Genomic DNA, 17,923 nt, shown 5'->3' with positions numbered 1-17,923 from the left:
TAATGTAGGCTGTCTTTGTACAGCTTTAGACAGTTTTACTGTAGCCCATGCATCTATACTGTAACCCATGCATCTACGCAAATAGCAGAGTAATCAATGCAGTCTGTTCAATATTAATTCATTTTGCAATGGTTGATAGTTCTTGGACGGTTCTACACGAATTCAATGACTTTAGATTGGTTCTGCTAGATGACACGAAAATGCCAATTTCGAAATAAATTGAGTAGTAGGTGTCACGTGTTGCATATCCTGAAATATAGTTGTCATGGAAACTGTACTTAAGGCAATAACTGAGCATTTAGATTCATTCATATTATGGAGACATTCTCATTTCTTGAATTCCTATTGTTACCCTGTTTTATGTTGCACTCATATATGATTCGAGAGGAAAACATTTGTTAGGCCTGTTTGGTGGAAATATAATGTGTTCACTATTTGGAATAGAATAATATATTGGAACTATCTGAGTTATTCAAACTTATTCTAGGACTACGCCATTTTGATAACGTTAAGATTCTTGGAGGACCAGTACATTTCCGGTTTTTAAATTTATATGAAACTCTTTATTCTTTTGGACTTTCATAGAACGCTATCAAAATTATTTTGGATTCACTTTATAATTCTATAATTTCCTCTCACATTTCTTTTATTCCTTTGATAATTAAATTTTTGGTTAAGTTTTGCAAAAAGGTGTTGGTTTTGTTTCTTTCTGTTGCTTAGTTTATGACCGTAGAGTCGTAACTGAAATCAATGCTAAAGTTCGAGACTTTATTGTGTTTTTTAAAAATAATTTGTGCATTTTATCTCATTTCACTAACTATACATTATGTAATACAATTTCTGACTCTGCAAATCTGCATTCACCATGTGTACAGTCTTCTGCGTAGGTTTTTCACATATTAATAATCAGTTTTACTAATTACTAAGCACTCATCTTATAATATTCGATTGGGTTCAGACAAACGTGTATGAATAAAAAAATTCTTTGCTAACACAACTTTTAGATTTGCCTTTAATTTTCAGAAAAATGTCCTTCATATATTCTGAAGAAATTCCTGTCTGACTCTAGTAAGGCAAAAGAGTATTACCAAAACGGTGAGACGATAACCGTGACATGTCCGGCTGATTCGGGTGATTTCGGGTATGACTATACTAATTATGATAGCTCTGCTGGCTTGGATACTAAGGACAATAGCGTTATCTTGAATTGCACTGAAGGAAAATGGATCGGTCATTACCCAGAGTGCTTTAGTAAGACCCCTGTCTCTCTGTCACTTCTACATGTCATCAACAGTTTTTGCGCTGTTGGCACAGACACTATCAACAAGGTGTGCATGTAAATCACATTATGGAAAAATAAACATCTTTATTGTTTCAAAGCACCTTGTTGGTTTCCTGTCTCTAGTAGCTGACCGTATTCACTAACCATGATTATTAGGCTCTTACCTTATTACAAAGTGAGCACAATAATACAATTATTCTCTAATAGCGAAGGCATTTAACGTTCCTTCAATATAGAAGAACCAGCTAAAGTTAATGCATAACTGATCACAAACTTTTCTTCTGTAAATAACTTCGTCAAATATTGATTCGGTCTCAAGCGATTGCATATTATTGCCATTTATATATAATATTGATGTTTTCCATGGACATACATATATAGTTTAATGAATTATATGCAGGTTTATATTCTTATTAAATAACACTTGTTACTTTTGTAACGTGTGCAGAAAACTGCTCAAAACCTGACATATACGCCATCCTGGATCCTGAGTATGATTTGTACGCTCCTGGAGACAATGTGACAATCACGGCATGCAAGAAGGATAATGCCCCAATTGAAGGAGATACAACTTTAATATGTATGGCTGATGGAACCTGGATAGGTAACGCTAGATGTCCCAAGCGTAAGTATTGTTTTTCGAATATATAAGTTTCAATTTTTGTGCAAAGTACCAGCCAGAAAAGGGAAATCAGCTTAAATCAAAGTAACAATTTAGGAATGAAAACAAATATCTATTTAGACCTTCCATAAAATATAATCATGATTGTTCTAAGATTTCATTTTTTAACAGATACATCGAGATTTGATATAGGAATTGCAGTGTGAAACAGACTGCAGCAGATGCCCCACATATAAACATTTTCTTAAACTTTTTAATATTTTTTTGTTTCTATTGCCTTTCTTTTATCAAGGCAGATCGTACATTTTTCTTTTTCTCTGAATATGAGGTAATTATCTTCTAGCGTTCATTTGTGTCTATAAAACATGATTTTTTTTATAACATTTCTTTGCATGTGCGAACCATTTATCGCACATTATAAATGTACGGATTCTAAGTCTCATATAATTTAATGGTCAGTTCGGCTCAAGTGACGTCATTGCTGTACGATGACATTGGAATTTCTCGTTCTGCAATCATACATAGCTTTTCGTGATTGTAATCTCCTTTATGGACGTACGTGGTATAGCATTTCTATATTGTAGTGACTGATAATCTTCCCACAGAGTTAATACCCAATTGGTGAGCAAACATTGGCCGGGTAAAATTTAAACCCTCCGGTTTAAGCTCCTTTCTTGTTTTCCTGCAAACCTTTTGCACAGATGAAGCCGTATAATATCCGTACAGTGCTACCTTCCATCATTGCAAGCCTTGATCGACAATTCGCTACGTTCTGTTTATCAACCGTTGCTGCCTGTGAACAAGGAAATCTCAGAACAGACAGCCACAGGTGATGAGAATTGCATATTGTCGTTTATGGCTTTTGACGATGATTACCGTCATGCATGCACACACCAATAATTACATTGTATTGGTAATAAAAGCACATGATGAACATTAACTAATGTAATGTACTTCAAGCTCGAGATTTTGTTTTGAATTATCTGTTCGTTTCCTTGTACTTGGTTTATAATATAATGACATCAATGGATATATTGCTCGCGACTGTATTGTTGTGGCTAATTGGATCTGGGATGATCACAGAAGTCCGTTAGGTTACCAAAGCGCGTTACGAAAATATATATACAGATATATCTTGATGCCTTCCTAGACCTTTAAAAATCCCACTAATGACATACATAAATAGGGTAGATGTTGGTGTATAATTAACAGTTGTCCTATTTGGCCTAATCGAACAGTTGACGAATATACTCATATCTTAGAAATGGGGTAAACTGCTATTCTAAACTGCCATCGCCATTTAGCAAAAATAGTGCAAAGCCGAATTTGCTTCCTTTTCGAGTCTTAAGCTTAATTTCTGAATCTACATAAGGTTTACATAGTTTACCATTCGATTATGAAAATTTAATGATATAATTGTTTCTGTGTCAACTATTTTGTCGAAATGAGCAAAATGATACAGTATAAATCAAGAATTATCTCAATGTGTGTACCATTTTTTGTCGTGAATCAATACACTTCTACTACGATATAGCTTACACATAATTGTGTTTGGCATCATTTTGCTATCTTTTTGTTTTACCTGATTTTAATTATTTCATTTCATTCAAGTTTAAGTTTAAAAGAAGAATAAAGAAACTGCAAATCTTAATAGAGCTATTTTTCAGAAAGATAGAAACATACCTAAATTACTTTACTGGATGAAATGTCGTGTACATGACATAATATGGCGATTGAATTATTATACAAATGGTCGAATGTGTTCAAAAACGATTTTGCGTATAAACCAGCGTTAACAGTTTATATTATTCTGTGCATTATTTTGTTTTACTTCTTTATGGCATACAATTAATTCAGTGACAACCACAATTCGAGAAAATAAAATGATGTTTCCATATTTGTAAGTGCAAAGGTCTTGTAACGAACAACCCCCAACCATCAAAAATGCATACATAGATGCTGTGGTACTGGATCAATACAGGCATGGCACTGTTCTGCGATACAAGTGTGGCCAGGCGTTTGACCAGAAGGGAATATACAGTACAACGTGCCATGATGGCCAATGGATTCCGGATTCAGCCAGTTCGATGCGATGTATCAGTAAGCGGCTTGTAGCATAGCAATAAGTATATTCATAATACTAAATTTTAGTTAAATGCAAACGTTACATGTCGTCAATTAAGTAATACATATATCTTAATAGCAAAGGTAGCAATAAACTCATATTACCCAAAATACATTTATATGTGTGAAATTTAGTGTCCGATTTTCTCTTTGAATTGACTTATTTTAGGCTTATTTCTGACGTTGGAAACGTTCCAATTAATCCTGATGCATGTTTTATCCTCAGCTTACTCTACGTTCTTTTGTTCTACCTTTAAAATATATTTCTATGAAATACACAAGTCAATTGCTCTCTTTGCTATATTAAATACTGGTTAGTGGACGAAACTCCCTTACAGGTTAGAGATTTTATTCCTTGAGAATCCACATCACGGTTGTAGTCAAAAGAGATAACATAATTAAAATTATGTAAAGGTGATTGCCATTTTGATATAAGTTACATTACATTGCATATGTTTTAATTTTGTCTTTAAAGATCTACAGTGCACATAATGATATATGATAACACATATATACAGGTAGTGACATTAGTCTCACCAGGAAGATTCAAACTCATGTTCAATTCTATAATTTTAACAGTTGGAAAGTGCAGTCCTATTTACAGTCGAGAGATAGACAACGGACTTGTGAAGAATCCAGTTGGAGAAGTTGGGACCTACGCCGAATTTGAGTGTTACAACGGGTACGAATTAGATGGAAGTGCACGAATAGTATGCATGGCAGACAGGAAATGGTATCCAGAATTTCCGAAATGCAAGCGTAAGTAATGATTCTTAAACACTTTAGTTTCGCCTTGTTTCTCTAATGCAACACAACAGAAGATGATACAAATTAAAGGATAATTTTTAAACGTGTCTGTTAAATTGGAGGTACTGTACAAGAGGCTACGACAAAGAAATATTACCAAATACACAGATGGACTGGGACAAAGTAGTATCTGTGGATTAGTTAGACTATGGATGTGCTGTATGATTTTTTCACTGGGATAAGATAATGTTCCCTTAAAATGAAAAAAATTAATTTAAGATTCAGAGGATGTATAGGGTATGCCAATGCATTAAAACACATGTAAAACCATCCTCTCTTGACCTCGAAAATTCCTTTATTACAGCCGTATTCTCTTATATCTAACTGTAATTTCTGGACCACTGAAATTTTAATTAATTCTCAAAGTGTTTTAAATTAAATGATTTACAATACCTTCGGACGAATAGCCTAAATAGGAGTGTTCCAGCATTCAGAGTTTGGAAGTTATAGATAAGCTACACCCTATTCCATAAGGCACAAACGTTCTTTCAATTCGGCAAGATCTGCACAAACAGGAACAATGAAAGAACCGAGATAACACTAAATACAAGTTTGCATGAAAAGCGCATTATACTAACCTGAACATCAGTGTTGCAATATTATATTAAATGACATTCACACAGAGAGAGAGAGAGAGAGAGAGAGAGAGAGAGAGAGAGAGAAGAGAGAGATGCATGAAATATTCAAAGTCAATTTCGAAACATATGTGGGGAATGTGCTGTTTTTTTTCCTGAAACGCTTATGCAATAGCATTTTGCTAGTTGGAAATGACTGAATGAATAAAATAATTATAATAACATCTAGTTTTGAAAAAGAAAGTAACTTTCTTTGAAATATCCACTCAAAATATATATGATAACTACCTATAAATTTGCTAAATTAATTGAACATTTTATATATAAAAAAATGACAGTGCGTCAACAGATATACCAAGGGGAAGGAGAGCTATAGTTTCACAACTAGCCAGATTCCTGATCCAGTTAATGGCTAGCAGAGGTAAGACAACTCACCGAAGTGAGAGTCAGCTTCATTCCTTCCGTTAAGACTAAGCAAAGATGAGCGACGTGAAGCTGGTGTTGATTTTGACTATACATCTCTAATAGTCAGCAGATTTCCACCTCCTCCCCACAATAAAGGTCATGAGTGACAGGCTAATATTAACAAGACCTCCTCTCTCTGGAAAAAAGGTATGCAGTTACCAGAAGGACTGTGCAGCCAACAAGAAACAATTTATGTACACTCTGAGAATGTCTGATAAACTGGGAATTCTTCTAGGACTCTTTGTACCCGGCTGCATCCAAACACCTCATTCCCACCATTCAAGACTGGTTTGCCATACGGAGGTTATTGAACGAGAAACGTCTGCTGAAAAAGACACGTTTAGAAGACAGCACTTAATCGTCTAATAAGGTAGAGCATTGCAAGATTCATGGCTACGCAACAAGGTGGATACGATTTAGTAATGTATATACATGAATGAAATAAATATTTGTTATGATGCTTTCAAAACAAACCTCGGGTGTCGGTCATCAGATACAGATAATACAAAGCTGGATAGAACACTTCAGCAGCATTCTCAGTCAACAGTCATCTATCAATGCGGACTCATTTGCTCTAATGCTCGAAGCGCAAATAAATATATATCTTGTTGATCACTAAATGTATAATGAAACAGAGAAAGCAAATTACCAGCTTTTGTCATGGCAAAACACCTGGAGCAGAAGAGGTCCATATCACAAGAAGCTCGATTATGGCGTGTGAATGCATTGTGTATAACCTTTAATGATGCCACTTATAAAACTCGATTGTTTTGTTTTGCAACAATATATAATTGATGTATATAGTTCTATTAGGTTGCTTACGTTTGACACCTAATTTCGTTTTCGTTTAAAACGCTTCGTGCGCGTATATGTTTAGCGCTGAATGTCAGTCGAATTCTTGATAGAATCGCTCTGGTAAAGATATGTTATGCATTTGTTGATCATTTCTTTCACGACAATTGTAGTGAATACTGTTTCTATATTAATAATATCCGAATCTTGATACTTTATATGGAGAAAAAATCTTGTTCAAAATAGTATTAATAATTAGAAAAGAAATGTTCCATTTGATGGTCATTGATCCTAAATTTTGATATATTTCTAAGAAAATATAGCAAACTATACAGCGTGTGAGGTACTCGTTTAGCATATATAATACTGTTTTATTACTTTGCCATCCGAAGATATCAGGTTTGATACCTTTGTTGTCGAGAAAATGAATGAACTGGCATTGGTTTCTTATTACATGTCAGATGGGTCTCCAGACTGAATGGTACGAATAAACACAATTACAGTAAGACAGATTCACTGAAGTGTATTTGTTCCAGTACGTAATGCTCCCCTATCTATGATCATATCACCAACATCGTTATTGTGGCATACATAATACGAACTTCAACATTATCTGGTCATTTGCTTTCATGCATAGTAATTATGCCTTAATCTCCTGGTTATTCCGTGGTTTATACAATTAGGCAACGGCTCTAGATATCTCACTTTTTTCTTTCCTTTATTGAAAATCGTTCCATATTATTGCAATTATTTCCACGGAATTTTGAAATTTTATATTAAATGACTTGGAAATTAAAGATGATGCAATTTAAAAATTCAGTTATACACCACAGTAGTTTATCTTCATGAAGCTTTTATACCTGAACCCTTGTCCGTCTCATAAATTATGTCATATGTCAATGTGTTTTAAGTTGAGATGGCAATATTTGTATTATTGTAAGCATATAAACATAACCTTTTGAAAACTGTTACAACACTTTAAACAAACTTTACAAAGTGGTACACCACTTCTATATCACTTTAAGAATGCACAATTAAACTTGAAAATCGAAAATATTTATGGCGTGGAAAATGTTCAAAATGTTTATATGTGCATCAATTTGGAGTACATGCACAAGAAGAATTTATTTACATTTCCGCGTGCGTTTATCCAGCTAAGCGCTCTCACAAATATTCCAGAGCCATCGATACCTTTTAAAGAGAGACTGTTTACTCTAAAATAAGGAGACTATTTCACCCACAATGTAAGTATTTGTTTATTTCTTGATTTGACAAAATGGAGCAACTATATCCTCTACCGATTTTGACGATCATATATACATCAATCGTATACATTTTAGTTGTACCGTACATGAAGACTGGGTTATAGCGTTAATCTTCCGGCTAATGAACAACACCAGCGATGCAAAAGATAACTTCAAAAAGGCTACCTCCCCTCAAGTTTCGTTTTTGTTAATATACGGAATCTTATTTGCTTCGCTCTCTCGTTCTCTCTCTCTCAAACACGCAGACACACAGACATACACACTCATCCGCACTCACACATATACAAGAATGACAATGACCAAAGATTGTATGCTAATTAGCGTCAGGAAACAGCGGAATGATAAACAATAATGAACTTGATTGTTACATATAGTCTATTAAGAATGTAAATTTACATAGGATTTATAAATAAATGCTTGCATATGTGCTGACATTTACTATCAATAATCTTAATAATAAGACTTAATTACGTGCTGGGTTAAGTTCTTATAGATTGACGTGGTTTGAACGTTTTAAGAAGAATTCATTAATTTCCAATTGGTTTGGCTTAGGTCACATGAAATATCAAGATAAATTGAGTAGTAATATCTGACGCTGAGGGTATGTTGTGAATTATAGTCGTAGTAGAAGGTATATGGAGGAACTCTGCAATCGTATTCATTCCTATTTTGGAGTCATCGTCATTTTTGTGTTCCTGTTGTAAGTCTGTAGATGTATTATATATTGTACAACATAATATTCGAGAGGAATTACATATGTTTGGACTGTTCAGTGGACATAGAAATTTTTCATCATTTGGAATATAATATTATTCTGGAAGTGTTGTAAATTATTGGAAGGAGATCTGGAAGACAGTATCGTGATAGGTCACGATTCTTGGCGGACCAGTACTTTTCCAATTTTGAAATTTATATACAATGTTTCTTTCCTTTGGAATGTCATACAAATTTACCAGTAATATTTTGGATTTACGTCATAATTCTGTAAGGTTTTCTCACCAGTTAAATATCAGTATTTAAAACATATTGATTTCAATGTTATTTTTAGACAAATTCAGATTTTGGATACAGGATACAAGAAAGAACGACATAAAAAAATAATGAAAAGAACCAAATTTATGTCACTGAAAAATAAAATAAAACTTTTTATACACATAAATCTAAAATGAAAACAATGCTTTAATGTAGACTTTGACTGATGCCTTATGATGTAGTGAAGTTTGCTGTTAGTGGCCTTCACTTTACGTCTGTAACACTTGCAAACGTTACGACTGTAAAAGGCAAATTGTTAGTGGGAGGTTGCTGTCGTGTGTCGTGTTCCTATAGGGTAATTCAATTATGTCCTAAAATTTATGTCCTCCCGATGAAAACTATTTTCGTTACATTATTAGTAGAGTATATTCATAACAAAGTATATTCATAACACTGCAATATATTATTTTCTTTAAATTGTTAAAATTAATTTGCAATTTTAGGTGTTTTGAAAGTTGGCACATTTCTAGCCATGATGTCCTATTAATAAAAAAACGAATTCTTGTAGGACTACCCCTTTATGAGCGTGTCTCGACTATTCCACCAAAGTAAGCTAGATTACGAGGTAGACGAGGGCGAGTCATCTAAACCATTCCAGTTATCAATAGGGCCAAACGAGGTTGCCTGTTATCTCGAGCTCTTGTCAGCAAAGTGTTCTTTACGACGCTTGTTGTTGCCTTCTGTGACTGTAACACTATGCTAGACATCAGCTATTTAACTGATGGTAAGGTCTGATATCCGAGGAGACTACAGGAAATGTGAATAGCGATTTCGGTAAGATAAATTTAGGATTGGATTGGTCATATTGTATTTGTTTCTTTGTTCACTCCTTGAGGTCCAATATGATCATGGTAATCGAACGACCTTGCGTGCACATACCAACCTCCATACCTTCTTGACCAAGCGCTCATCCTCAAATGATACATGGCATCTAGTCATAAGTATAAGTATTAGTTTTTAGAATACAATCTCGTATGGCAAGTCCTCAATGAACTCATCGTAATGCAATGTCACTTCGTATTGTTCTGACATTAATTTAATCGCGTATAAGTTACAAAGAAGTTACATATATACGCCACAAAGAGCGGAAAGCGTTCTCCCTGGATGCTCTAAATGGATGCGTGAGTATATGAAATTAAGGTATATATGGCAGAAGAATATTATCATACAGGTTACATAACTTTTAATTCGTACCCTACTTAGAAACGAAACCCATCCCATTTCTGCAAGCAACAACCGCCTTATCCTTTCAATTAAGGGCACATCTTCACATAAAATATGGGATCTAGTCGCGGATACAGACATTTGTACAATCAAAGGCACTTTCGTATGTTGGTCAGTTACTTACATCCCGTCTGAATACACATTCAATCAAAAATCCTTTGATGGAAATCAAGACATATTGAAATTAATATGGAACGTTACATATATGGCTTCTATTAGTTGTCATGGTACACAAGACATATTCCGGAAAAGGTAATCTAAGTTTAGTTTAAATTTGTTCATGCTTGTGCCCCATTCCATATCTATAAATTAGAATGCATACATACAGAGAGTATTATATGATAAACGAGTCTAGTTGGTGGTAATTGAAAATCCGTTTCAACCCTGGTTGTGCTTTCTGTGTTTTACTTTACAAACTGATGGTGACTGAACAAAATCTGAGGAATTTAAAACATTTTGCACATACACATTAAATTAAGAAAACTGGTTGAGACAAAGTTTGCAATTCGTTTACTGCTACAGTACTTTTCATTTTCATTGCTTTTAAATTGTTTGAATAAATTCCATACTTAGTCTATATTGTTTCTGTTTAAGTCGTTACATAATTTGGTGAAGTCAAATGCAATATTCAGACAAACTGTTTTTGTGTCTATTCACTTAGAATATTTATCAGTTTTGTTTTAAGGACAAAAATGTTTACGAGCACAAGCAATGTCTTGATAAACCTTCGAAAGAAGAAAACGAGAAATTAAGTATGGTGAAAGAATGGTAAAAGATAAAATCAAATCTTCCCAAAATAAAAGAGATATAACCAATCATAAATGTACGACACACACTGTTTGACACACTCCAGAGCCACACCAAGATCAATACAAAACGTGTGTTGTGGAAGATACCCGATATAAAGTTGTATTGTCTTCGAACGTTTGTAGAGAATGCAGTTTAACTGGTCTAAAACGGCCAACACTGGAAAAGCATAACCGACCGTATCAGTGAAATGTCCATACGAAGACAAAGCATTGGAATCATCAATGTCGGGAAAAGTAATACAGATAAGGAATTGGTCAAAAAGTTAACTAACGCATTAACAAGATAATGTGTTTACATTAACACGATATTGTTTGATATGGACTTAATTAGAATGTGAACATACGACAACTTTACAAAAGTTTAAAATTAGGTCTCAATTGCATGCTATTTATGGAAGCTATACATATTTACCATAGATAGAGTCCATGAAAAAAATGTTTTTGCAATTATTTGTTAAGGAAACCAATTTTAAAATAATTATCAAATGTTTGTGAAGGGTACCGAAAATAGGAGTTGTGTAATTTTTTCTCTATTTCAGCCGTATCCTGTCCATCACCGAAGCAGCCCCTCAACGGACGTCTGGTTCAAGAGGCGTACAACGGTGTCCTCAGTATCTATCAAAGTACAATCCGTTATGACTGTGACAAGGGTACATACGCTTACTATATATATATATATATATATATATATATATATATATATATATATATATATATATATATATATATATATAACTGTGATATACGTTACTGTATACAATTTGCTCCACTACCTATCAAATTGTTCTCGGTTCGGACTTATACTATGGTAATTGCATAACCTTTACATTGAGTTTATTTATAATACTCTCCGCTACATATGTGACAAAGGTAACTGTATTAAATTTACCTCAGAAAATCTCATCGTAATCTCTGTTACAAATATGAAAAGTGGAATGTTTACTTAAACACCAGTTAAATTGCTCCCCGCTACAACTATGACAGGCATAATTGTATTATCTCAGCTTATTTTAAAATACCTACCGTTACGCCCATATCAATGATACTTTCATACAATTACATCCAAAAGAGCAACGATCGAGATAAAGTTTATTACACAGATTGAACCTTAATCCGTTCACCCCCAGTTACAACTTTGACAAGAGTAGACACATGGAGATTACATATATATATATATATATATATATATATATATATATATATATATATATATATATATATATATATATATATCCACCAATATCTGTTATGTACTCTTCGTTACTACTATAGCTATGGCAACTTCATAGTTTACCTTTTCACTAATCAGTTGGTTCTCCTATATGGCTGTGACAAATATATTGACTTGGATATTACCTAAGTATCTATCCAAATATCCGCCCATGCGACTATGTGAAAGATAATTGCGTAGTGTTTATTAAAATACTAGTTTATCTGATGAATTCCAGAGGTACTATTGTAAGTTCGATTTGCGCATGTCTCCAGATAATTTCTCTTAATCATTGCTTTTGTGTGCTTCTAAATAAGGCACACAGTCTAAAACGGTAAACTAAAATACGTAGGTGGGTGCTATTACATGTGTGACCTGCAAATACTGTACAATTGATAACAAAAGCACAAATCAAGACTGATACAAGCTTTGAAACAAGTAGTGAAATGAATAATTGGTTTTGATGAAAATGGCGTACTACTGGCTATCTAGTTACTTTCTCGAACTTGTTTCGCTTTAGTCTACCTAGACCTTCGTGTATGCATAGTACTGAAATCTGATAAAAGCTGGATAAATTATAGTTGGTTCTTGAAAAAGAAAACAAGTATCACTGATTTGGCTTGCATCTAACATCCTGATTGACCAATACCTCTGTTTAATTAACTGTGGTAGTTTAGCACAGCTTAACAATTTTCAAGTACTATTACTACGTCATTTGCAGTATGGCAGATTATAGTAATGTCTAGGACGAGGGTATCATGATTCAGATATCAAGCATCATGTCCCACCCGGTCACATTATCACGACACCAGGCAAACCAGTATTTACACTCACCTCTTAATGCAGAGCTCCAAGTGAAGCAGCTGTTAGTACTATTGTTATAAGTCATTGGTACGAATGGGCCTGGGTTCGAACCACCCACGATCTTCTACGTTAATGCCGCAGACGTTTCACAGTTGAGTACAAGAAAGCGACATTATTGAAATCTTAATTTTTGTCTAAGCAAAATCACTAGAGTATTTGTGGAAAGGAAATACGATCAAATTTAGTACTGGAAGACAACAGCGAATACAAAATTTAAATGTTTACTATACTGCATATATCTGGGTAATAAAGAAACAGAGGTTTCTGGACATGATGCAACGCAAGCTATAATCTAAATACTATATCCTGACCGAATGTTTTTTAACGTTGCTTTATCCTGAACAAAATCTAAAGAAGGGCCTGGTGATTAAACTGTAAACGATATTTCACTTATTCTCACAATTGTCCATATCAAACTCCATTCGAATTATATTCATGCCAGCATGCATACCAACATCTGGTATGACATTTGTTTTAAAAGTGATGAAACAAATAATTAATTTAACTTGTGGAATCCTTTATGTTTTTTAAAGCGAAACATTCTTGGTTCTCTGTTTAGAAATCGTATCTGCACACATAAATATATTTTAAAGTCGTGTTTCCTTTGAGAAGTGTTTTCGTTGAAGTTATTCATCAGGTTGGCAAGCTACTTTGTCAGCTGACGTACCCGAGCATTACAATAATAATTAGGAAAATGCTCTACACGTTTCAGTTATGTTGATCTATTGGGAATTCTGTCGGGCAGAACTGTGAATATTTACCTAAGTCACTGAAGATCATTTGCAATGAGAGAGAGGACTTTACAGGACATATTATAGGACTGTATGGTTCAACTAAGCGCTGACAAATCTTCTACTGTAAGTAGTTAATAAATTCGCACCCTTCAGACCATACTTGTCTACATCTACAATGTCCTAATATGGAGCTGGCATGGCATGGCATGTGCTTGCTAAGCGTGTGATGTAATGCGATAATCTTCGTTAGTTTTATTCAAATGATTCACTTGCTTATCTTACTGTTTACTGACAGGATATAGGATGGTCGGGCCACAATTTCGAAAGTGCCAGGCAGACCGCACGTGGTCAGGAAACGATACAAAATGTGAAGGTAAAAAACGAGAAAACATACTGGTATTGAAAAATACAAGAAAGTTTGTTATAAGGAAACAATATCTTCGTTGCCACGAAATTTTAATCTTATTCTAATACTTAAATGTATATATCCTACTTCACGTTATAACTGTCTGAAACGTAAGTGCAATGAGAAAATTAACGTCGCTGAAGATTGCTAGCGATAAAGGTTGTCGGGGAATACAAAATAATGTACCACTATCTGACTTCAATCGAATAATTTGTTTATAGGGATCTATTCTATTATTTAACATTTCTTCAACATATTGTAGGCCAAAGACTTTGCATTTGAATGAGACTAGCTGTTTCTTCATGTTGGGCACGATATAAGCCTGGATTGAAAGGGTCTGTCCTATGTTTTCCGAAGATGTTAATATTTGATCAAAGTTTGCATTTGTCATCCATTCGATTGACAATTTATTATCAGAACTGCATCAGCCATGATCTATGCATGACGTGCAATGGAACAGAAACGCATCAAACCTGCAATATATGTAAATACTGAGAAACCATTTAAGTGGGTAACTAATTTATTGGTGATGTATAGGTAACATACATGGTTTGGTCGTGACGTGCTCATAAAATATATAGTGTGTATTATATTTCAGAGATCTTATGTGATAAACCATCACCTCCTGAGCATGGTAAAGTTTATCTGACTGACGACTCTGAGAAGGTCGGATCCCAGATCGAGTACATGTAAGTAATTAATTACTTTTTCTCACTATCTAGCTTATCAGGATGCCTGGCAACATATAGTTCAATATTCTACACGATTTGGTTTTGAATATATTCAATCAATATCTTTTCGCCATTATTATAGAGAACTCGTAGGTAGAAGATAAATATCATTAGAAAGCTATCTTGTGATGTCCCTAAGATGAATTTACATGTCATTCCTGTAAACAGTGTTCCGTTTGTTATTAACAACATTACAATGGCTTTGGAAAGTGACATCTGGGGTTATAACCTTTTGATTACTGGCGTCATTGCAACATGAACTGTTATAATATTTGTAATAGGGCATACACGTTTTAGAAACCAATATCGATTGATCGAATTTAAATTAATGCTTTGAAATAGTATTGTCTCCTTTAAACTATTTCTTTTTGTATCTATCGAATACTGTCACGTTGATCATAACATTTAAATTCTTCTGTTTCCAGCTGTGATGACCATCACATAATGGATCCTATCACTTCGCAGTTCTCTATATGCACTGAACGTGGGCACTGGTCAAGTCCAAAACCGAAGTGTATCAGTAAGATATATATGAATCTTCAAATAACATTGCGAAATATTAGCAATAATACAATTTCAATGTGTCTGATGTACGCATCTACGATTTATTAGTCTCTAGAATATGTTGACTCCCAAAAGGATATACACTTAACATTTAAAGTAGTAATAAAAACTTATAATTGTTTCAAAAAACAAACCAATGCATAGATCTATTTTTGTATCCGTATGGATGGTGATTGAAGATTAGTTTAAAGTTTTGTTAACTAAAGAGTACGTGTGTATTATAGTCTTTCTCTGTCTCCCTTTCTCTTTCTCTGCCTCTCTTTCTCTATATATATAAGTTCACTTTTGACGTTCACCTGGATAATATGTTCCCTGTAACTCATGCCTCAGACAAGACAGTACTTTATTCATTGAAATTAATGTAGAACTTGTAAAATATTTTGTGCCTCAATTTTGCGTTCGTTTGATACCTTGAAAATGTTTATTGATACGAATGTCACTTAGGTTGTCCGTGCTTTATTTGAAAGGTTATATAGCTTATGGTAAAAGAAGGATTTGTCCTAAAATTTGCCGGCTATGCCTAGCTGTATTTCCGTTATGTTTATAATTAGTGTGTTCAAATGTGTGAAAGCTCGTTGGCTTTTTGGCAGGTAGAGTCAGTTTTTAGTTAATATATGCCAATATTTGCTTTTAGGAAGGTGATGGACATTTGGCTAATGAGCAAATGCTAACTATCTATCTTCCTTTGTAAAAAGTCTTGCAACGGTTCCGCTCTAGCCACCGGAACACTAAAATCGATTTGCAGGAGGGGAGAGCAATTAACTAATGACACCTTCTTCCATTACAACACATAGCTTTTCTTCTGATGTGATAATGGGTTTGAACTCTACGATGATTGTTATGTAACTGAGGAAAGATAAGATTGTACTGTACTGATCGGTCCTTTACAGCTAATTTGAATCAGATAATGGTAATATATTAAAATTAACGTTATCACTAAAGTAAAAGTTTAAAATCTGCATTGGATTGATGAGGGCGATGGACCATGGCTAAGGAGAAATTGCTAATTATACTCATTCCATTTTGTAGAGACTTGCAAAGTTTCCTCTCTTTCGGACGGATCAGTCAGAATAAGTGGCAGGTTGGGAAGGCAGATAACTGAAGATACATACGTCCCGGACAACACTAATCTAATCTTTACATGCAATAGTGGGTATGAAAAGTTTGCAGGTGGCTATGAAACTAACGGACAATTGAAATGTGCTAATGGCGCATTGCTTCCAGCCTCACCCGAGTGCAGACCAAGTAAGCCTAATTTATGTATATTACGCATTTATAAGCGAAGAAAGAAATATGTTAGAAGGCTTTGCCAATTGAAATGAATTACCTGCAAAAAGACATCCAGCAACATATATTAGGAAGGAATTCTCCTCTATCTTATGTCTCATGGAAATCAAATAATTAAAGAGGTTTGCTTAGCATTTGAAAAAACAAATGAATTAGCTATAAACTTAAATAAATGCATGCAATGTTTTTATTAAATAAGAACATAACAAGCGATCGTAATTAATTTCTTATTTTTCGACGTCAACAATTACCTTATTGCAAGGATTCCAAGTTTTGAAAGATAAATTAGTGCTCTTGCCTCTTCGTTCGAAGTTGTGTGAATCATTGACTTTGGTGAATATATTACATTCAAAAGCTTACACATTTAGATATAATACAAGGTAAGTCTTTACTTATTGGAGATGTGAAAAATATACCTTATTTTATTAAATCAAAGGTCAGTGACAAAGTCATTAATCCAAAGTGATATTTGCTATATATAACTACGTGAATACAAACGAGGTTATGGATACAGTAATAAAAACATTAGAAAATGAACTAATTGTTTAAAGAAGCAATGCAAATTGTTGTCAGTGTATCTGGTGCAGATAATTTGGCAATGTATATTCAAAATGCAAATGTAAAGTTTGGCTTAAAAAATCGTCTTCTAACAAAAGTCGCTGAAATCTCTTGGGAAGAAAAATAAAACAAATCTCGTAAAAGGTACAAATTAAGTCCCTATGTATGTGTCATGCACAGCTATATTATATAACTCTTGCGAATGATTGTGTTTATATTTTGTGTAATTTATAACAGTAAATTCTAACGATCACCTGTACTTAAGACAGACAGCTATTTGAATAGGCTATGCTATTTTAAGAAATTTATACGATATTACGACTTTAGATGACACGGGCTTCATAAACATTTTTCTTTCATATTTCAAATAATAATGATATATGTTTACAACTTTGGAACAGTTTCTCATTGGCAGGTGGGTTATTAGAAGAATTAAATCACTGACCTTTGCATCACATGAATATGTTATTTAAAATATAAGAATGAGTAGTGAGATCTATCACGTGGAATATATTGCAACATATAGTCGTAATTGACTCTTCAAATTGTACGTAAGGTGGGAACTAAGTCGT

The 17,923-nt window shown here is 33.9% G+C and overlaps 1 protein-coding gene across 7 annotated transcripts in view; it reads left to right on the top strand.

The window, feature by feature from the left end:
• The window catches only part of LOC149794503 (sushi, von Willebrand factor type A, EGF and pentraxin domain-containing protein 1-like), a 184,760-nt gene that overhangs the window by 20,358 nt on the left and 146,479 nt on the right, over positions 1-17,923 (top strand). For 5 of the 7 annotated variants that reach the window (XR_016423037.1, XM_089968751.1, XM_089968752.1 and 2 more), the window contains exons 2-10: positions 1,024-1,251; positions 1,731-1,907; positions 3,810-4,004; positions 4,608-4,787; positions 11,537-11,647; positions 14,101-14,178; positions 14,810-14,900; positions 15,368-15,462; positions 16,536-16,751. Coding sequence is in view for 6 of the 7 variants with exons in the window: in XM_089968751.1 (XP_089824877.1) it covers positions 1,024-1,251; positions 1,731-1,907; positions 3,810-4,004; positions 4,608-4,787; positions 11,537-11,647; positions 14,101-14,178; positions 14,810-14,900; positions 15,368-15,462; positions 16,536-16,751 (1,371 nt within the window). In the remaining variant the exon portion in view is untranslated. Of the gene's footprint in view, positions 1-1,023; positions 1,252-1,730; positions 1,908-3,809; positions 4,005-4,607; positions 4,788-11,536; positions 11,648-14,100; positions 14,179-14,809; positions 14,901-15,367; positions 15,463-16,535; positions 16,752-17,923 lie in introns of those variants that run through there. The other 2 variants (XM_089968754.1, XM_089968753.1) reach the window with 2 other exon arrangements.

This window comes from Sinohyriopsis cumingii, chromosome 8 (genome assembly GCF_028554795.1).
Source record: "Sinohyriopsis cumingii isolate HCF-2022 chromosome 8, ASM2855479v2, whole genome shotgun sequence".
NCBI lineage: Eukaryota > Metazoa > Mollusca > Bivalvia > Unionida > Unionidae > Sinohyriopsis > Sinohyriopsis cumingii.
Note: the sequence above shows the minus strand (reverse complement) of the source record. Positions and strands in the feature narration are given on the sequence as shown.